The following is a 22932-nucleotide window of genomic DNA, read 5'->3' as shown; positions in this document are numbered from 1 at the left end:
TAACAATCACGCATTCTATGAAAGGTCGATCTGAAAGGCATGTGACGTATAGATAATGTCTCATCTCATCAGTTGATTTTATGATATTAAAAAGTATCGCCAATTTACAATGAAAATGTTGTGCCAAATTGATATAATGTGTAGATTATATTGCGAAGTTCCTCACCTAGATAAGGGACATTGACACAATCATTTGTAACAGAACATTCATCGTGGACAGCGATCCTGATGTTGCTGATATCACTAGTTGGGTCTTTTCTGTTACTAGAATGTGTTGTTAAATCACAATTCCAGCCAGGTTGTAGTTTCTCCAGTGGGCAATGTATATACAACGTCAAACTCGGACATGCACAGGTCTGTGATGCAGCTGGTGGTGGTGATCTGGCTTCGACACATTCTAGTTCTGGTGGTTGCTCATGTGACGACATCAGGAAAGTGGGAAATGATGTGACGTCATTACGGACATCGGTGTCTGATCTTCAACAAGCCGTGAACACATTATACAAGGAATTGAATATCTCAAAATCCGAACTTACCCAAACACAGGATTTACTCCATGCGGAGCAACAACATGCCACTGAACTATTGGCGACATTAAACAGCAAAGAAACTATGCTGAATCATACAAAAGATGAGCTGACAAACGTTTTACTGACGGCTAAAACTGAACTGGATAATCTACGTCAACAACTGATTAACGCTTCCAAACAACTTTCGGTTTGTCAGGGAAATGCGGGTATCCCGATAACCAAACCTACCGGTATTTATCAAATATGCTAGATATGTCCGAAATTGAACGTTTAAGAATTGGTGCAGGCTCTCATTGTTGCCATGATCTGTTTCTATTTCAAAATATGTTCCTTTTATTTCTTCAGTATACTCCGGATATTCGACATTTTACTGCGGATTCGAGACTTACCAAGGATCCATGTGTAATTTCCAGGCAGAAACTGGCCCTGATACAAGTCCTTCAATGAAATTGATCTGGTCAAGAGAAAACGGCCGTGTGTCCACCCGCACAGGGCCTAACATGGACCATACTTATGAAACATCTTCAGGTACATAGCAGAACAGGCATAAGAAATGGACTTTCAACGGATATTACACTATTTGAAATATATTGTCATTTAAGATGTACATGTATATTTTTCAAAAGTAAGGTAAATTAATGATTTACTAATTTTACGCAGTTTCAAAGACATGTATTGAAATGGTTAGAATGATGTACCTCAGTGTGACATTTTGTGACGTATACCTATCCAGGTCACTACATGGCTATTGACGCAAAATACATATCACAACACAATTCCCGCAACATAGTGCATACCTTTCGTCTTGTGTCGCCGGCTTTTGAACCTGCACAACACTATTGTATTCGCTTTTGGTACAACATGCACGGAACAGATGTCAAACCCTTAAAAGTCTATGCAAAGGTATATGTATTCATGTTTCAAAATGCCTAGCAAGATCACTGATTCTAGTTTTATCTGGATTAGATGTGTGACCAGTCAACAGGGATTCTTACTCCTTATAGACACGTGCTTCCACCTCTGGTATGTCTAGGGGTCAGTTTTTGCCATGCTCTTAAATTTTGTATTCTTAATAGGATTTATGAGATTGATCATAGTTCATTATCTTCACTTGATCATGACAATAAATCTGAACACTTTCTGAGATGAAAATTGTCATTTGTCATACATGACGTGAAAAAAACCACCCCATATAACTCAAATATAACGGGATCAGACATAATACAAACTGTATAAAGAGATTACATATGTTAATCATTAATTGCCTAATGCCAGAACTCACACACACGGAACAGGACTCTTAATCGTTCTTCTCGCTGTTCATCTTACTTAAATTATCAGTTATAAATGGACGTACATATACATATCACTGTCTTTTTTTTCCTTTTAGGTAAACGGTGGTCTTGGGAACCCAGTAAAAATAATCCAGGCGGCCAACAGCGTGGACTGGAAACTTGGGGAGGTTGAAATAGATTCAGAACACACCGGGAATAGGTTTCAGGTAACGCATGTCAATATCAGGTTAATGTTATAGGCAGTTGAAAATAACAGCTATATGTACATGTATAATAGACGCGTTATTTAACTCCTTACCTGATTTTGTAGAAATTTCGAAAGGCTCATCATTGTGGAATTAAAGAATTTTTAGATGCTTTAGTGTTTCTCTATTTTGGATAAACTGATTTAGGTAACAGACGCAATGGATTTGTGGGGAAAGGGATTTTAAGGTTTATGCGTACGAATGAGTAAGGGTTTTCTGTTTTGAAAGCTCATTCAAGTGGTGAAGTGATATTTTCAGATCAAAACTTGACCTTTCTACTTAAATGAACTACTCAACATATATGTCCATCCATCGATCTGTAAAATTCGTTTTGCATTTCAACTCTTCCACGCAGACTCACATAAGTAATTTAGATGATCTGATTTTCCAAGGTGGATTAAACCCAACTAGCTGAGACAAGTCGACTTCTTTTCTATCATCAACTTCTTTTTTTTTTTTTAATCATTGATGCAGGTCAAAGCCTTTCTGGTTTTCGAGATCATAGCTTCCGTTTTGTTTACCAATACCTATAGAATAGTTGAATGGATTTTTTACTTGAACTTTACTAGTTGCGGTCTTTGATAGATGTTTCTGTCCTTTTCAACCTAATCGAAATTCAGGGGTGCTGGCTTTGAGATTTCTTCTGTAGCAGGTCTACGTGGTTACTTGCACTTCCTTGACAAAGTTGGTTTTCTTTTCTTTGTTTGTGAAATTATATTTTTGTTAAATTTTCAATGATAAGTCTGTATCTAATAGACTTTAACGATTAATGCTACAAACAAACATTTTCAAAAATGATGAAAATGAAATAATTATAGAGGGAGGGGTAATATATTTCAACTTTTGAACATCAGAGAAAATAACAAGTCCCTTATTTTTTAAAAAGACTTTTATACTTTTATGACAAACGGTATGATTTCAGCTTCTCCATCGTCAACTTCCCATATTTATGCAGCAATATTCCAGTTTCACCTGCATATGGTGTTCATATCTCTAATATGATTCTATACGCAAGAACTTGTTCTGCTTATGGTCAGTTTTTAAATCGAAGCAGACTACTGACAAACAAGTTGATGGTGCAGGGGTTCCAACAGTCTCGTTTAAAGTCAGCATTTCGCAAATTCTAAGGTCGTTATAACGACCTAGTTTGCCAATACAACCTATCAATGGGCCAAATGCTGTCTAACGTGTTTCATACCGTTTGTTAGGCCGTTGTTGGCACACTGATTTTGACTACGGATAACTCCGTTTACCTGATCAAGATATAGGGCACACGGCGCGTGTGACCGGTCGATAGGGGATGCTTACTCCTCCTAGGCACCTGATCCCACCTCTGGTGTGTACAAGGGTCCATATTTGTCCAACTCTCTATCTTGTACTCCTTATAGGGATTATGAATAGACCACTGTTCGTTATCATCATTTTTTCTTTAGCTTATTACAATCAAACGAAGTCAAAAATATATATCAACCTCTGCATCCATTTTTGTGTTAAGTGTCCTTAAATGAATTACAATGTGAATTATGTCCATTTATTAAAAAGGTGATGAATGGTTATTTAATACGACGAACAGTATGTCCTATTTTAGTTGGTCCGGGTTTTTTTTGTCTCTGACAGGTATAAAAATGATATTACATTGGAATATAAAGTGATACGAAACCCTTATTCCACACTTTGAATGATTGTGTAACGGTCCACTTTTAGGTTGTGTTTGAGGGTAGCACTGACGCCTACTATAGATACGTATACCATGGTGGAAGTTCGAGGGATTCCGTCAATGAGGACGGAAATGTCGCAATCGATGACGTATATATTTATAATACATCTTGTAAAGGTGGGATATACAGTCACGGTAAAGCGGTTGAGTTGTCGTGTGTTCAACCCTCAGCTTCAAAAGACTTGAGTCGTTAAATAAGAAACGACGGTTCCTTCGCATTAGAAAAGAAATTGTGGGTCTTTCGAATAAGATATTAAAAGCAGGTGTCCCGCAGTAAAGAACATTCAACTCTAAATGGCAAAGAGTGTCCGACATAGGTCAATATTTGTAATACTTCACCTATTTTTTTTTTTTACTTGAAGCTTGTTATCTCCCTCATGCATAGCTCTTATCCTTGGAAGAATTTGGCTCCACTTTTTGGCACTCTGTTTCCCCCTAAAATAGCTCTTACAAGTTTGTTGCTATTTCGGATTTCAAAAATTTCGGTTGACTGAAGAGTCATTATTTGTCGAAATGCGCATGTGGTGCATCAAAATTGGTACCGTATAAGTTTTACACTATGACCCCTGGGTCGAGGCTTCTGCTGATGGACTGTTATTCACCGAGGGTCTCTACAGCCCAGTAGCTAAGTACTTCGTTACTAGCTTGAAAATACGGATGTATATTTAATTGCTGTGATAGAATATAAAAATTCATTTCAAAATTGAGGATTATCTCCCTCATGCATAGCTCTTATCCTTGGACGAATTTGGCTCCACATTTTGGCACTCTGTTTTCCCCTAAATTATTTGTCGAAATGCACATCTGGTGCATCAAAATTGGTACCGTATAAGTTTTACATTATGAGTGAAGGGTCTTCGAAGGGGCTATCACTATGGTAGAATGTTTTGCTATCAATTCTGCAAGTTTGATTTTTGGACTTTTTAAACATTTGCATTCAGAAATATATTTTAGTCAAGTGTGCGTACCACAGTGATATTCTATTTTATTTATAATTTTTGATAAACCATTTAGATGTACCAATTTGTCCACCCAACTCGCACACACACGTGAATGCAGACAATACAACGTCGTGTTACACGTTTAACTCTACACCGATGTCTTGGTACGACGCTATCAACGAGTGTAAGAAGGAATCGTACGGAGGTCACCTCGCTTCTGTCACAGACCAATACGAACAGGCTTACCTGGTCAGACTCATCCAGTCCGATATAGGTAAGGGCGTAAGTGAAAGAATTGCAAAAAAAATGAAGATCCTGTAAAATCAAAATATTTTGGCAGGAACATTCGTATTAAATACGTAGATATCTGTAGTTGCCAATATTGCTTCAGGTATAACTTCTAAAGCAAACGATCATTCGACTTTTTAAAAAAAAAAAAATATGATAGGGTATCAATTTATATTTCAGGATTGATGACAGCTGGACAGAATGGATTTTACATATCTGGAAATGACGAAACCTCGGAGAATCACTTTGTTTGGACTAATGGAGGCTCACCATCTTCCGTCACATATAAAAACTGGTATCCTGGACAACCAAACAATGTTGGTAGTAATCAGGATTGTTTACTGATGCAATACCCAGACGCTGGATATCAATGGGGCGACGTGGAATGTACAGAGAAACACCCTTTCATTTGTGAAAGCAGATACTAAAAACAAAGATTCATATCAATCAGTTACAGTCTTTCTCTGTTTTATTATTCTAATTTATTACAGTATTACAAATATTGTTTGAGTGGAGTAGTTTTAATCAGGCTGCTACACTGGTACAACGTTACCCCTTCCAATGGTTTATTGTTTGAGTGGAGTGGGTTTTTTTTAATCAGGCTCCTACACTGGTACAACATTACCCCCTCCAATGGTTTATTGTTTGAGTGGAGTATTTTTTTAATCAGGCTCCTACACTGGTACAATGTTACCCCCTCCAATGGTTAATTGTTTAAGTGGAGTAGTTTTAATCAGGCTCCTACACTGGTACAACGTTACCCCTCCAATGGTTTATTGTTTGAGTGGAGTATTTTAATCAGGCTCCTACACTAGTACAACGTTACCCCCTCCAATGGTTTTAAGTTGCTACAGGCAATCATTTTTCGTGTGTTTCGCACACAGTTGATCACTGTTTGTCGCTGTTGCCGAAACATCGCCAAATCCATCTAAAAACCGTACACAATCCATCAGTGGACAATCGCTGGTGTCCCCATTTAGTTTGTAGTTGTTGAACGATGAAGCTTTAACATTTTTATGTGAATTTCTTTAACCAATTCAGCGAAATGAAATGATTTATTACAAACGGATTATACATGGTACATGTATACAGACTTTATTGAGTTGAAAATAGACAAAATACTGGATGTTCATAACAAATCGCAAAACACCCCTGCTTGATACTCAGTAAATGTATTTTTCAAATGTAGCAAGTTTCACCGATACCCTCAAAACATACTATGAATACACAAGTTTAATTCGTGGGGTTTCTTATCCTATGTTGACAAATATTTACAAAAGATCATTGAATAAATAATTAATAAAAGAATTGGCTTTATGGCCATGACCTGACCTAGGGTATGTTAAATTTACCTAGAGAAGCCATTGTGCTAAAATAAACTTAATATACAGCACAACCAGCCGCAAGACATCTGACCTACTACCCGAATTGAATAGTGACCTTAACCTAATATCTGAATAGACCAGTAGGTGTGTCGAAGCTTAACTGGCTGCCCTGTAATCCCTCATAGGCTGCTTAGCAGCTGCAATGACAAGAGTGATACAAGTTTAATATTTATTAATTGGATCAGAAACAGTATGCAAATTTACATATATGGTGAAAAGGGTCGCATGCAAACTTTTTGTGGGGAACTGGGGAGGCGGCCAGTGTGCCAGTTTGACTACCAAAGTAAGGGCAACACAGGGGGCCCTATGTGGACATAGGTGCCCGAACCTGAACGAGTCCCCACGTTCTAAGGGAGGTAGAGATCTCTGCGCATCTCACCGGTCTCCTGCGTGCTACCTGGTTTAATTAGCAAGTGCGGAGCAAGCTTGTAGACCCTCCTACAGTTGTCGCAACATGCACCAGCCTGTAGCATCCCCTCCCTTAGTAGGAGGTGGATGTGGCCCCAGCTATGAACTAGCTGAGAGCCCCACGAATTAAACTTTAGCAACTTATGCAAGAAATTAGTATTTTCTATGAATATCCACTGACCCTTGACCTAGTTTAATGGTCGTCTGGAGGGTACACGTGAAATACCTGCCCCCTGCTTTAGTAGTAGGTGGGAGGAGAGCCGGTTTTGGCGCGGAATTAGTGATCAACTACCCCAACACACTCCCCAGTCCGCCACAGACATGGGAACAATGTCCCCCACAAAAATTGATATTTGTATGTTTGTTTCCTTTTTTCTTCATGCATACTTGAAATTGGAGGCAATTAAACAGTGGGGTGGGCGACGTGCACCCTCGTCGTCGCCCAGGGCCCGCAGGCGCGAGGGGAGAGCATTTATCTCTACGATCCCCTCTCCGAACCCCCTGTGCACTCTCAAGCAATGGTTACTAAGACCAAGTTATCACCAAATTGACACATTTCGGTAATCGCTCTCAACTTGAAGATTACCTGCATTTCCTGTAATTTTCGTGGGAATATTTAAAACTTTCAGGATTTCCGACCAGTAATTAGATTGAATTCTGAAGTTCATCATTGCAAAAAAGAGTAACCTCGAAGGTAATAAATTAACAACAACGTCATCTCAATTCTGCGGGGTGGGCGACGTGCACTCTCGTCCGTCACCCAGACCCCCTGGAGGCACAATGGGAGAGCGTTTATCTCTATGCTACCCCTTCGAACCCCCTTGCGTACTCTCAAGCAATGGTGACTTAACCAAGAGGTCACTGGTATCACCAAGTTGACACATTTTGATAGTGATTATGAAAGTTGTAAATATTTGAATTTCCTGGATTTTTCAAGGGAATAGCTAAAACTTCAGGATTCCTGACCAAAATTAGACTGAATTCTGAAATGACCATTTCAAAATGTGTAATCTCAAAGGCGACGTAAGATTAACAACAAAGTGGTCGCAGTTCAGGCGGACTATAAGACTTGTCAGCTCTGAATAACTCCTATGATGGAAAGCAAAAATTGGACAAAATTTCCAAACACCAATTTAGCAAACCATCTCCCAGTCCTACTGGAGGAAAAATACGCCCCATAACTGAAACTGGTATACCTCTAAGGATTCCGATTGATTCTGAAGAGTTTCAGCAGAAAATTCTAGAATAATTTTGAAGTCTGAATTCCGTCAAAAAAGATTTAACTACAAGTCCCAAATACTTCCGTAAAAACTAAGGTAATGATAGCAGAATGGCACATTGCTAAATACCATTTTCGACGATTCCTAAGATAAAACAATAAACTGTAATGGATCAAACTTTTTCGACCGGAAATTCCTCATAAATTCGTCAAACTAATCCAAATGTTCCAGAACCAGTGAGAATTAACCCAAACTCAGCTAATAATTAAAATTAAGACCGATTACTCGAGCCAAAATACGAAAACTACCCAGCCCATTAACACCCCTAAGCCTCTACCCTCAAGGCCACGCCTCCTCGGAAAAAGTTGGATAACAAAACATGACACTTCCTGATGTCGTATCTCGACTGCTGGAACCATACAAACTCCAATAAATGCCTATTGAATGAATTATGGAAAGAAAAATTCAACGCCGAATACATCTGAGACAAAACCAGTCAATTATTTACATGAAAATGGAATGGAGTGTGATTGACTTAAAGTTAACCAAACAATAACTTTTGGTTAGGCTTGACATTGAGAATAAACAACAACGAACCGATCAACAATCTGCAAGTCCAAACTTAAATTGAGATTGTGGACAATTATCGGAAACAAAAACTGCAATTAAATGCAACTAATGCTATGGAACTAGGGTCTCTGTGCTATGGAAATTGCTAAATATCAAAAGAACGACAAGGTGAGAATATACTGCGACTCGTACGCGGTGATGCTGGTTCTAGCACAAACCTGAAAAGTGTGTACGAAATAGCATATAGCGCTCCACGTCACGTACGTTGTCGGAATCATCTGTAAACTACATAAAATAAAAAGAGGCAAATTGCTGAAATAGCAAGAATACCACGTAATTGCATAGGGATGTTAATAATAGATAAGTACTATGAAGTTAATAACTCTGCATAAATTGACCGGTGAGGTCCTTGGTACCTAAAATTGTGATCGTGCGTAGTAAAAACACGTGAACCCCTGTGACCGTGAATAGCAATGCCTACCCTGAAACTTGGGCCCAATAATGCCTAGCAAGTAAACCTAGCGAGATAATGTAGTGGTTGGCCACATTGCAAATTGAACCTCGTGGTAGGTTGAGGTCCGAGCCCCTGGTCTATGCAGTGCCGACATGGCACAATCAGGTATACCTGAACGTTATCCAGGTTTATCTGTGTATGACGTGTAATTGAATAAATACAAGTAACGCGACATAATGAACTGATTACAGAATGGGACGAATTAAGAGTAAGCAAGCCTTGGAATTTGTAGCATGATCTGACTATCTGGTGCCCTTTGCTTAACCGACTAGCTAGCCATGCCTATGAAAGGTCATGAAACCTACGTTACCAAGTACCTTGAATCATGAATGGCATTTTGGCCAAATAGATACAATCAAAATTGTGCCATAGGGATACATAATAATAGAGCACCGGCAATGCTAGGTATATTAGGTGGTGTAGGACATGACCAGGATATGAATTTACATATGGCGGCTGCCAGAAGATACATACAAAAACTAAGTATGGTATCGCCCTATGGGCTATGTTGTGCGAGTGCTTTACGACAGCCGGTAGAATTTGAACTAAGTGAATATTAAGGAATATCAAATAAATGCAGCGACTCACCATGTTGACCTTGAGAAGGGATGGTAGCCTTCGTCTGAGATTAGACGACTATCGCCGGCTGAATAGGTACCTCCTGCCTTCAGGGGAGGGGGAGGACCAGCGTTGTCGTGCTTCACTGCCTGGCTGGTATGCCGTCCTTGTCTCGAGCTCCAGTTCCGTGGAGATCCCGGTTAGAAAGGTCCGTGTGTGGTGGCACGATAAAAATCGCTCCCCGCAAAGCGGCCGAGCACAGGCCAAAATTTGGAAACCCATCGCCGAGGTGGTGACGATTCTATTCAGGTTGACCTTGAGAAAGGCGAGTAGCGTTCGCCCGGGATTAAACCTCCATCACCTGCATTTAAAAGAGGGGGGGGGGGTGACCATAACGTTGCCGTGCTTCACTGCCTTGCCCTCCTAGTCTCGGACTCAAGTCCCGTGGGGATCCAGGATAGAAAGGTCCACAGCACCCATCGCAGTTGTAACAGGTCGTCAAATTAAACCGCGGGTCCGAGTCACAGGTGGCACGATAAAAATCGCAGAGGCTGAGGCTCCCCGCTAAGTGGCCGAGAAAACGCCTAACTCAGGTCAAAGTTTAGCAGCCCATCGCCAACAGTGGTGACGATTCCATTGTTGGAAGAGATGTTTTATTGTATTGCTTATAGGAATTAGATAGGTCACAGTTCGTTATTTTCACCATGGACAAAACAAATCAAAACCCAATCGATCGGTATTGCTTCTATCTGTTCTTTTTTTTTTTTTTTTTTGCCCTCATCCTGTTGCTGCACTGGTAAGGGATTGTTAGGCTGCGTATACGATCGCACGATGTTAATAAATTAGCTCGATGGCAATGGATTGTCATTAAGAAAATCATTTTTCACAATGTGTTGAATCTAGGGTGCATTCGATTAAGCGACCCGAGTTACACGGGTTTTACTCCCGACCAATCGAACGCCGAGAGTTCGCGACTCGTGTTAAACACGACTGACGCGAGTATACTCTCCAATTTTCCAGGAGTACAAGAGTTGAAAGATGGCGGCAAAAGGGAATGAACAGTAAGTCAGCTTATGAAAAATCGCCCATTTGAGCAGAATATGGTGTTTAAGTATATGTTCGCTAGTATATTTAGAAAATATATATATTCTGAATGTAATAATAGCAATTAAGTGACACATGAGAAATTGATGAATACACTTAAAGTATCTTTTACAAATTACCGCGATATGTAATTTCCCCCCTTCTTTTATTGTTTATTTTAAAATGTTTTTCTTGCTATATAATATAATTATTTTATATGATAATTTGACACCGCAAATCTACGGAAGCATATTAGGGCCGCAGCAGTATACATCTTTTTTTTAGTTTGTAATAACAATATATATTTTTTCTGTTAAAAGTGACATGTAGGCCCGATGGGCCGGGTGTTTAAATTCCTATTATTCTGTTTAATGTATTTTTCAATTCTGTAATGTATAAAACACATGTCACTATAACAAATAATTTACTTACTTACTTACTTATATCAAATTAATAATTTGTATAACAGAATTGTCAGATTGATAATTTGTTATAACAGAGTATTAATTTGTTATAACAAATTACAAATTTGTTGTAACAAATTACTAATCTGTTATAATAAATTACGAATTTGTTTTAACAAATTATTAATTTTTTTAACAAATTATTAATTTGTTTTAACAAATTATCAATTTGTTATAACAAATTATTAATCTCCTTTAACAAATTATTAATCTGTTACAACAAATTATTAATCTGTTATGACAAATTATTAATCTGTTATAACAAATTATTAATCTGTTATAACAAATTATTAATCTGTTATTTCAGATTACTAATTTGTTAAAACAAATTTAACAGATTATCAGTATCAAGGACAAGAGATCTTAATAGACAATCGTGAATTTTCTCTCCATAGTCTCCACATATCAAAGGTCTATGTCAAAAGACAAAAAAGCTATGGCCCAGACAAACTTGGTATGAGAAGGGGAAGAAGAAGAATTCACACTAAAACAATATGTCCCCTTTCTGGGAAGGGGAAGTATAATTATTCATGAATATTTTTAAAGAAAAAATGTGAAATACCACCGGTACAAAAACTTTTCAATCAAGAACATGCATACATTTTCAAAATGGATTTCCTGCAAACTGAAAGTTATGTGCTCAATATCAGATCTAGCACCATGTATTAGAAGGCTTTTTGAGTTACAATTGTTCACAGTATAACTAGAGTGACAATAAAGCAAAACAAGAGGTTCATGGGCCTTAAAGATGGCCTGAGTCTGAGCTAATCTGCAAAAGCTGAATATAATATGAATAGAATTTACATTGTATGTAGCTTACATATGCAACCAGGAAAATTAGTATCGGTTTCATAGCCTTATTGCAGTAGTGATACTTTTAACTAATGCTCAGATTACCAATAAAGCATGTGGGCATTTTGTTAAATGAACGATTCTAAATAGCAATTTAGTAACTTGAAATAACAAATTGATAATCTGTTATAACAAATTAGCAATTTGAAATAACAAATTAATAATTTGTTATAACAAATTGATAATTTGTTATAACAGATTAACAATTTGTCATAACAAATTAGTAATTTGTTATAACAGATTATTAATTTGTTATAATAGATGAGTAATTTGTTATAACAGATTATTAATTTGTTATAATAGATTAGCAATTTGTTATAACAAATTAGTAATTTGTTGTAACAAATTAATAATCTGTTATAACAAATTATCAATCTGTTATAACAAATTATTAATCTGTTATAACAAATTATTAATTTGTTATAACAAACTTTAAAAAGATACTGCTGTGGCCCTATTATGCTTCCGTACAAATCAATCCTGCAAATTACGTTGATGTTTGCAATTTAAATAATATGTTGACGGTGTTATTGTTTGGGCGAGCGCAGCGTCATGTATGTACATATTTTGTAATGTTCATGCTTTGATCAGGTTCAATTTAAACTATATCTGTTTGCCAAATACTCATTACGTGAATGAAATTAGGTAGTTAAAACACATTGATACTAATTTCAATTAATTCATTATTTCTTAGGTTCTTAATATCTATAAATATTGATGGTAAAGAGTACCAGGTACTGGGCGACTGTGATCTGATAGAGATGCTTAATTCAGATGGTGAGTATGATCATTTATTTATTACTTACTGTTTTATGAGGTTTTCTTTTTCAAAATTCAGAACAATGATTACTATAACAATAAGAAGAAAACTGTCTTTGTTTTAACAGACCAGAGAAGAAAAGACCAGGCACTTGCACTTATAAGAGCAAATTGTCATACTGGTAAGCAGTAAAATTCATGTCCTATTTTCTGAAATTTGGTAAATATATGTTAGATTTTCCTTGAATTCGTATTACACCTGCATAAAAGTATGAAAGGTCAAATTTTAAAAAAACACCACATGCAGACACACACACAAAAAATAAAAAACTACCAAATGTAACTAACATTCCCAACATTGTTACTTTACTCTTAAGTTCAGATAGTGAAATCAGTATGTAGCACCAAGTTAACACAATCTACTTAAAATTAGATCCTATGTGTAGCGATAGTAGATGAGCAGATCATATTATCTAATTTTAATTAGATTGCAAGTTAACATAAACTCAAATAATTTAGATATCTTTTTAAAAAATATTTGAAGATATCTGACATCAATTCAGTTTTTGCTCGCATCAAATAAATTATTGCTCTCATCAATTCAATTGGTTCGTGCATGAATTCAATTACTGCATGCATCAATTCAATTAATTTATTGGGCACATTAATTGAATTGATGCATGCTATAATTCAATGAATTAATTGCATCATCAATTCATTTGAAGAGATCGTTAATTGAATTGTTGCATGCATCAAGTGAATTGATGATCTTTTCAATTATTTGAGTTTATGTTATTTATATACACTTCATAGAGCAGATTGCACCTACATTACAGGTCATGGATTGGGATCCAGCATGAATGTGCATTAATATGTGGATGGGTGAGAGAGAGAGAGAGAGAGAGAGAGAGAGAGAGAACTCTAAAATTGCATATTTAAAATTATGAAATATAGCCTTCAATATGATTTATTTTCAAATAACCTTAAATATAATTTGTTTTCCTCTATTTCAGATGAATGCACAGAATCCTGTGGTACAAAGTGCAATGATGATGCAGAATCTGAGCCACCTGATCAGAAGTTTTGGAATAAAGAAGACATTAAGACATTATTTGACATTAGAAGCAAAAAGGAAAACGCATTTAACAGTAACAAAGTCCATAAATCTCTTTGGGAGAGTGTGTGTAAGGAGTTATCTGCTGTTGGTGTAACAGCCACTGCAACACAATGCATGAACAAATGGAAGGCGATGAAGCGAGAATAAAAGAAAACAGTTGACAATAATGCGCAAACAGGAGCAGAAAAGAAAACCTGTCCATTTTTTGAGAAGTTTGGAGAACTTTATGGACATAAAAGTGGTACCCGACCCACATATACATTGTCTTCCAGAATCCAACAAAATGAGAAGTCAAGAAAAGAAAGTGATGCGGAAGAAGAGGCAGAGGATTCTAATTCCTCGGAATGTTGTACTCCATTGAAGAAACCACTCAAACGCAAGAAAAATAACCAATCTGCAATCCTGGCTCTTGATGAATACACAAAAAGACAAGAGGAATACAGAAAAGAAAGGTTGGAGGTTTCGAAAAAACAACATGAGGAAAAAATGAATCTGATGGGGAAACTAATTGAATGCCTACAACCAAAGCAGCCTAAAACTGATCAGTAATTTTATTAATCAGTACGTGTAATTGTAAACAAATTCAATTGTGTCTTTGTAGATTATTTGAAAGATACGGATACAACTTGCTTGAATTTTATGACTTCACCAAGAGTAGTGAGGACTGCAAGGACTTGCAAATGTATTTTTTTCCAACTTCCAAAGTAACAAAGTGCTTTAATTCACCCTTTTTATATTCACCAGAAATGCCAATAGAGAACGTTGATGATTCGTTGTCATGTGAAATGTCCACTAGGTGTTTTACCCCAGATACTTTACTTAAACAGACAAGTTTTTATGTACAGTCGGACACACATTCATGTAGTATACAAATAGGGAACAATGCCTTTGTCCCTGCTAGAGAATTTCATGACATGGTAACCAGTTCATTAGAGAAATGGATTGTCAATCTTTAATGCTTTCAGTCGTATTTTTATATTTGATTCATTTACCATACTTATGTTGTGATATGCCAAAGAGGCCCCGTCCACAATTCATTCCAGAATTTTAACTGACATATGTATATTTATGCTCCCCGAAAATATTTTTTAAATATATAGTCGCTGTCATAACTGCACGTTGGACCGTCTGTCTGTCCAAGCTTGTATCTCCTAAACCGTTCATCAGAAATTGATCAAAAATATTCTTGGGACTTTTGGACCAATATCATTATTGAAAGGTCAAGGTTACTCAAAAAAGTTCCTTATTTCAACAGGTGAATGGCTTTTAGACAAAGGTCATTCAATGTCATTTTATAAAGGTCAAGGTCACTTAAAACATATCTTATATGTAAAATATAAAAAGAAACTGTTTCAACAATAATTCTACAGTGTGCGAATCATTCGTTGCATGGAGTAGTTCATTGGTTAAATGTAGTTTGGGGAGCATCTATCAGTTTTACTGATATTCTTGTTTTTGTTTGTTGAAAAAAAACACATGGCTGTTAAGTTTGATTTGTAGTTTAATGAAACTTTCATTTCAAATACAATCTTGTCTTCAAACAATTGGTTTCTTGGTTCTTATTTACAATGTTCAAATTTTACAGTGTTTGCAGATACTGAACAATTTGATTACGGAAATGTACACCAAGGGGGGCATTTCCATAAAGTGGTCCATAGTTGTTGATGTAATTGTATGGAGGGAGGTCATCCAGCATGTCATTAACAGAGTCATTTGACAGAATACACATGTTGTGAAGCACACAGCATGCAGTTATGAGTTTGCAAGCACGTTCTACACTCAAACAGGGTAGGCTTGTAAGTCTTCTGAACCGACATTTCAGTAAGCCAATAGCTCTTTCTACACTCTGACGTGATGTTGACAGCTTTCTGTTATAATGTCTCTTGGGGACAGTTAACCTTCCATTGTCACGAAAAGGAGTCATCAAGTAAGGTTTCAGTGGGTAGGCAGAATCTCCTGCAATGTTTTCATAAAAAAGTATTTAGACATGTATTTCCCTGCCTTGAATTTTATGTTACAAAACTGTACAGAAAAACTGGCTATTCTGTTCAACTCTATTGATTGGCTTTGGTGCCTAGAAAATTCTAAGTCTATGAGGTATATTTTTGTTGAAATCTTTCATGTGGTTAAAATAAGTGATATTGTAATTTTACAAACAAACAACAGTATAGAAAAAGTGGTAACCGTAATACTACATATTGCAAATGAAGATAGCCTATTAAAGCTGATATTTGAATAGGGAATGGGTGCTTAATAGAGTTAATACGGGAGAAAATTTTGTTCATTTCATAGAATTAGAAATATCTTACCAATGATAAAAAACTGTGGATTTAAAATTCCATTTTCCAACTCGTCGTGGATATCTGAGTTTCTGAATACCCTGGCATCATGGGTACACCCTGGCCATCCAACGAAGCTGTCTGTTATAAGTAATATATGATCTACAATAAGTTGTAACTGCAGTGAAGGATACCCTTTTCGGTTGATATAATCTTGATCTCCATTAGGAACACTGGTTAGAGTGATGTGACTACCATCAATTATTCCCACTATACCGGGTATTTGACACTCAGCTTCAAAGTGGTCAGAAATTTCTTGTTGACGCTGGGGGTCTGGCCAAGAAATAATTCGATTCCGGACTGAGCATAAAGCATAACAAAAGTCATGGACACAATCAAAAACTGTTGACTGTGAAATCCCAAACAGTAAAGAAATTTCTCTCATGGAAGTTGTATTACATAAATACCACAGGCCTACCATGGCTCGTTTCTCTGTTAATATCGGTTGTCTGCCTTGTGTTCGAACATCCTTCGCAATATTAGGTTCTATCTCCCGAAATAAACGGGTAAATGTTTGTTTTGTTAGCCGAAAATGTTTACTAAAATCAAGAAAAGAAAAATCTGGTAACACTTCTTCGTAGAAAGATTTTATCGATGGTACACGTTCTCTTCTGATAACGTTAACAAAATAATGTGGGAGAATATCCTCATCATCCTCATCTATGTCCTCTTCATCAAGGAAATAATCAACAGCTAACACTATGCCCACTTTATCGGCCATATTTGTTTACATTGGAGCCCGACACTCGGCATTCGATTACATCAATTCAGATTGCTTTATTGCACATGCTCACCGACGACACTCGTGTCTGAAGAGTTTTATAATCGAATGCACTCCAGAGGTTTGAGCAGAATGAAAAGTTAACTCGTTCCCCGTTAGGCGGAATTGTAAGAGGCAAGATAGTTCGAACCAGGTTTAATTCGTAAACGGTACGAACTGTATTAGCCAATCTTAATTAATTGTGGACTATTTGATATGTATCAAATAATCTTGATTCAATTAAGAATAACAGGTCCATCCCACCATGCGTTCCTTTTACAGTGAATCATTCAGGAGAAGGCCCCATCCCCACCAGGAATACTAGACAAGCCAAGTAAACTGGCATAATAATCATCAGTCCTGAACTTAAGTTTGTGAAAACTAGATATACAGGATATAAGGCTCACGGCGGGTGTGACCGGTCGACAGGGGATGCTTACTCCTCCTAGGCACCTGATCCCACCTCTGATGTGTCTAGGGGTCCGTGTTTACCCAACTATATATTTTGTATTGCTTGTAGGAGTAATGAGATTGATCACTGTTCGTTATCTTCACCTTGCATACATGTATATGATCATGCAATCTTGCGACTCACGTGAGCGTTTTTATGGTCTTTATCCTGACTTGGAGCATAATTTGAAGAGTAATCACAGACTAAATAGTCGACGACTTGCATCTTCTTTCAACTTCTCCATCGTTAACTTCCCATATTAATGTACCAACATTCCATTATCACCTGCATATAGTATTTATCTCTCTTAACTGATTCGATGCACAAGTTGATGTTACAGGAGTTTCAACAGTCTTGTTTAAAGTCAGCAATTCACAAAGGTTATGGTGGTAAAAAAGATTTAATATACCAATACAACATGTCATTTGGGTAAAATGCTGTCTGCCATGTTTCATACCAATTGAGGCCGTTATTTACACACTGAATTTGACTGCGGATTACTACGTTTACCCGATCCAGATATACTGCTCACAGCGGGTGTGGCCGGTAGACAGGGGATGCTTACTACTTCTAGGCACCTGATCCTACCTCTGGTATGTTGAGGGGTCCGTGTTTGCCCTACTTTTTAATTTTGCATTCTTTATAGGAGCTATGAGATTGATCCCACCTCTGGTGTGTCCAGGGGTTCGTGTTTGCCCAACTATCTATTTTGTATTGCTTATAGGAGTTATGAAATTGATCACTGTTTGTTATCTTCACCTTTCATTGATCACTGTTCGTTATCTTTACCTTTCCATGTAACAATACCTTAACTTGCTTAACTTGATTGAAATATATATAATAATTTCTAAGACACCGAGAAATGAAATATTCAATTTTAAGTGTATTTCTCGGTCGTTGCAAACGAACTTTATCTATAAAAGAGGTCAGTTAGTCTTATCTCTCGTACACAGAAGATTTTAATATAGCAGATATTATCAGTATGAAGAACTGTATATCGCTATTGTTCATAATACACATACTACCAATTCAAAACTCTGCAGGATCAAGTTGTGGCTTTAGTGGTTCATGTCTTTATAATATCCAAGTACATCACTGTGAGGGCAGTGCAAAAAGGTCGTTGACCAGCGCAGGAAGTCAACGAAGTTGTCCATGTAGTGACATTACATCAGTTCAAACCGAACAGCGGAATCTTTCGTCTTGGGTAGAAACTATCAACTCGACGTTCCAGGCTGTGCGTGCCGACTTGAAGGGGATACAAGCAGAGTTGAACGCAAAGTCGTTGGAATTGACCGCTATTCGCGAAAGAAAAACAAAAGACAATGCCACACTTGCAAAATATGTTATGGACATCCAGACAACAGAAAATGCTATAACAACAGAAAGACAGAATTGGTTCAAAGAGAGGGATCGTCTTCAAAATGAACTCCATGACGTTACAAGGAAAGCGCAGATTTGTGGGCATGCCTCAGCTGCCTCGACTACGTCTCAACAAGGTAATCGCTAACTGACATCCGTTCACGTTTTCGTTGAGTTTACATTGACCATAACAATTCTGTTGGACTTCCTTAATATTAGGTTCATCCTCTGATGGTTCCCCGATTCTTTTTTGCGATTTTGAAACATCGAGTCAATGTGGGTTTCACCAAGATAAATCAGACGATATGGACTGGTCGTCTGGTCATGGGACGCAAGCATCTACAACAGGACCAAAACAGGATCACACGTACGGGAATCCACATGGTAAGATACATGTACCATCCGTACAATGCAGGTTACTAGTAGTAAAACAATTTCAGATCCTTCTCATATTTTCGTCACACATGTATTGGATATAGATTGAATATGTTGTCATATGATAAGTATAAAGTGTATCATTTTACGATTTTCATTCAAGTTTTGATAAAATTATTTCTATTACTTTTAGGACACTATATGTTTCTTGATGCTTACGACCATGCCACACGACACTCGTCATCAACAACGTCCACTGCAAGGTTTATCTCCCCTGAGTTTCCGTCCTCTCATGGATACTGTATTCTCTTCTGGTATAATCTCCACGGTGCAGATGTTAAAGAGTTGAATGTATATGCGAAGGTTTGGGATGTTTATTACTTCGATTTTCTAAAAGTTAATTACATATCAATGTTATAGAAATTGTACATCGTGTGTACGTTACATGTATTGTGTATGAGAGCCTTTATTTATTACATATACCACAACCAACTAGAAGTTCAGTTGTATGTTCAGTGTAACGTGGTGTATATATTCATCATAACGTTTCACATCTACATACGTTTCGGAAAATAGTCCACACCCAAGATTATGTAATGTGAGTAAACCTTTTTTTTTTATAGATCCACGGAGGTTTAGGAAATCCAGTCTTTTCTCAGAAGGGCAACCTAAATCAGGATTGGCATCTTGGAAAGATTAATTTAGATTCAGAATATACTTCTTCTCCTCTTAGTGTAAGAATATTTTTGAAAGCTCGCTAGGGATATACAGTGTATTGCTAAATGTCGAAAATTGATTTTCCTTATGGAACATTACTGCTTGAATGCTTATGAATTAGATAATATTTTGACATGTGTTCTTCATATGAAGTTGGTCTTTGAGGCAAAAACAGACAGCCATAAGGTATACCACTACAGTTCTGGGTACTCCTACTATAAAAGAAACGGGGATATAGCAATAGACGACCTCTATGTTTTCAATTCTTCATGCAAAAGTAAGTCCTTATCTGTGTTCTAGTAAGAAATCACAAAATGTATCTTTTGATGATAATTTTATAAGAATTATCAATTGCAACGTTATTAAAAATAGAAGCAATGATTATATTAGAGTTTACTATACGTTTTATTGTTTTGAAAGGCATTCCAAAGTACCCATCAAATGTTCACTCTCGTATGACCTCTAACTCCACCGCGTACTACACATTCCATACAACACCGAGTACTTGGTATGAGGCCCAGGTCGCGTGTAAAAAGGAGAATCCGTATTCCCACCTGGTTTCCATTAAATCCAGTGAGGAACAAGCCTATATCGTCAAAGTCATCAAACTATCCGAAGGTGAAGTAGTGTTTTAGAGTTATGGATGGCAGGTACAGTGTATTCGTTTTTAAGAGCATTAGTTTTTTTTTATACGGAGATCCATCGTCCGAATAATTCACAATAAATTGGTACATGTATGTTACAAATATGAATCATTTACCATATCACATTTCATAACAGATTTGAGTGTTGTGGCCAACAATGGGTTCTACACAAGTGGATCGGACGACAGAGCAGAAGGCATATTTGAATGGACAGATACTGGAACTCCATACCCCATTACCTATAGCAACTGGCAGCCGGGGCAACCAAATAACGTAGGTAGCAACCAGGACTGTCTTCTGTTGCAGTATCCAGACGATGATTTGACGTGGGGGGATGTTGATTGCGGAGAGAAGCATCCATTTATTTGTGAAATAAACCAAACGCTGTAATGTTTTTATCATTTGTATATTACTTAAGTTGCTCATGTTCAAGGAGCGACGGCATAAGAGAATACATGCTGAAAGTGGTAATCCAGATACACTGTCTTCTGGTGCTGATATCACTCTAGTGAGAATCCAGATACACTGTCTTCTGGTGCTGATATCACTCTAGTGGGAATCCAGATACACTGTCTTCTGGTGCTGATATCACTCTAGTGGAAATCCAGATACACTGTCTTCTGGTGCTGATATCACTCTAGTGGGGAATCCAGATACACTGTCTTCTGGTGCTGATATCACTCTAGTGGAAATCCAGATACACTGTCTTCTGGTGCTGATATCACTCGAATGAAATCTTAAAGAATTGCGGTGCTAATCGAATATGGCAAATAAGGGGAATTTCTGGCACCAGACACTGTATAGTGTATACCCATATACAAAAACGATATTCTAGTAGATAGATATAGCTATAGATAGACAGATAGATAGATATATCTATAGATAGATAAATAGATTGTTTAACGTCCCTCTCAAGAATGATTTACTCATATGGAGACATCATCATTGCCAGTGAAGAGGTGCAAAATTTAGACCTATGCTCGGTGCTTATGGCCATTGAGCAGGAAGGGTTCTTTATCATGCCACACCTGTTGTGATATGGGATCTCGGTTTTTGCGGTCTCATCCGAAGAACCGCTCTATTTAGTCGCCTTTTACGACAAGCATGGGGTACTGGGGGGTCATATTTATACACGCGGTAGCTCAGTGGTAGTTATCTTCGTGGGTTCGAGTCCCGCTCGTGCCATGGCCTAAGACGTACATAAAGACCTCTGTAGAAATTGTTCCTTCGCCAAACGTTTGGCAATCACGGGTCTTTCGTATGTGACCTTGAAAACGGAGGTCCCGTATCGCTGCAGGCGTTGGCACTTTAAAGAACCCTCACTGCAAAGGTCCTAAGCGCTAGGCATAGGTCTAAATTTGTGGTACTTCACCTACAACTGGTGACGTCTCAATATGAGTGGAAAATTCTCGACGGGACGTAAAACAAACAACCATTAAACAATTGAGACGTCACATATTGTAAGATGCATCGCTCTTATCCAAACGTTGGAGTTTTGTCGGCTGACATTGAGGTGCTGACACGATAACGACCTTTTTGCCTTGCAAAAGAGGGGTGACAAACAACTTTCTTATCTTTTCATTCAACCAAATCCACCGAAGGTTGGTTAAAGGAATATTGAAGTGTAATGAAGACGATTTTTCCACTTTGCTATGAACATTGCATTGCCTGAGGGGGAAGGAGGGGGGGGGGGGTGTAGTCGTGTCTAAAGTGTCTTTGTAACTGAACTCAGTAGCTTTAAGAATTATTATTGAATAATAGTGTTCTAGATAACTTACCTGAAACTGTAATATTAATCCTGTTGTAATGGGTAGCTTTACTAGTGCTCCATATGTTTGACCTATTAACACTTATACCGAAATTTAATTTTGTTTTCCATTGTCTATCAATTTTCTAGTCTTGACTTCACCATCCTTTATATCATTAGATATAATGTGATTTCCCCATTTATTTTTATTTATTAACAATTTACTTGTAAAAACAAGTGTCTCGTGTTTTTGACTGATATAAATAAAAGACTCAAAATTGATATTGACAAGACAAACAAAACCCGAGGGGTTTGTGATTGGATAAATAATGACCTACATCTTTTTAACTTTTCTATACAGAGCCAAGGCAACTGAGTTGTGGAAAGATATTGTTTCTAGCACCAGGTGCAATCACTTTATGAAGTTGTAACAAAATATGTGGTCATAAGTGCCATATTTCTTGTACAAGTGTCCAAATCCTTACAGACAATAACACTTAGAAAAGATATTTCACACAACACGCTTCCTGTATATTGCTAAATAAAACCTCAACGTGAACTTGAACTACAGCCAAAAGAGATGCATGTACTTCA

The 22932-nt window shown here is 37.3% G+C and overlaps 3 protein-coding genes across 3 annotated transcripts; 2 read left to right on the top strand and 1 right to left on the bottom strand.

Annotated features, from left to right (window-relative positions):
- Positions 1 to 152: 152 nt before the first annotated feature.
- LOC125682054 (MAM and LDL-receptor class A domain-containing protein 1-like) lies at positions 153 to 5466 on the top strand. The gene is made up of 7 exons (XM_048922435.2): positions 153 to 760; positions 876 to 1058; positions 1264 to 1433; positions 1921 to 2031; positions 3775 to 3904; positions 4802 to 5002; positions 5197 to 5466. Exons 1-7 carry the CDS (start codon positions 229 to 231, stop codon positions 5442 to 5444), a joined length of 1575 nt encoding a protein of 524 aa, XP_048778392.2. The 5' UTR covers positions 153 to 228; the 3' UTR covers positions 5445 to 5466.
- A 9963-nt stretch (positions 5467 to 15429) lies between these two features.
- LOC125675422 (putative nuclease HARBI1) lies at positions 15430 to 17241 on the bottom strand. Its single transcript, XM_056154696.1, has 2 exons — positions 16256 to 17241; positions 15430 to 15902 (listed from the first exon to the last, which is right to left on the bottom strand). Exons 1-2 carry the CDS (start codon positions 17004 to 17006, stop codon positions 15526 to 15528), a joined length of 1128 nt encoding a protein of 375 aa, XP_056010671.1. The 5' UTR covers positions 17007 to 17241; the 3' UTR covers positions 15430 to 15525.
- Positions 17242 to 18447: 1206 nt separating this feature from the next.
- Positions 18448 to 20985, top strand: LOC125680669 (MAM and LDL-receptor class A domain-containing protein 2-like). The gene is made up of 7 exons (XM_056154695.1): positions 18448 to 18992; positions 19075 to 19239; positions 19424 to 19593; positions 19854 to 19964; positions 20101 to 20224; positions 20368 to 20565; positions 20728 to 20985. Exons 1-7 carry the CDS (start codon positions 18479 to 18481, stop codon positions 20979 to 20981), a joined length of 1536 nt encoding a protein of 511 aa, XP_056010670.1. The 5' UTR covers positions 18448 to 18478; the 3' UTR covers positions 20982 to 20985.
- Positions 20986 to 22932: the final 1947 nt, after the last annotated feature.

The sequence above is a fragment of the Ostrea edulis genome, chromosome 2, assembly GCF_947568905.1.
Source record: "Ostrea edulis chromosome 2, xbOstEdul1.1, whole genome shotgun sequence".
NCBI lineage: Eukaryota > Metazoa > Mollusca > Bivalvia > Ostreida > Ostreidae > Ostrea > Ostrea edulis.
The sequence above is the reverse complement of the archived record's forward strand: the minus strand, read 5'-3'. Positions and strand labels throughout refer to the sequence as shown.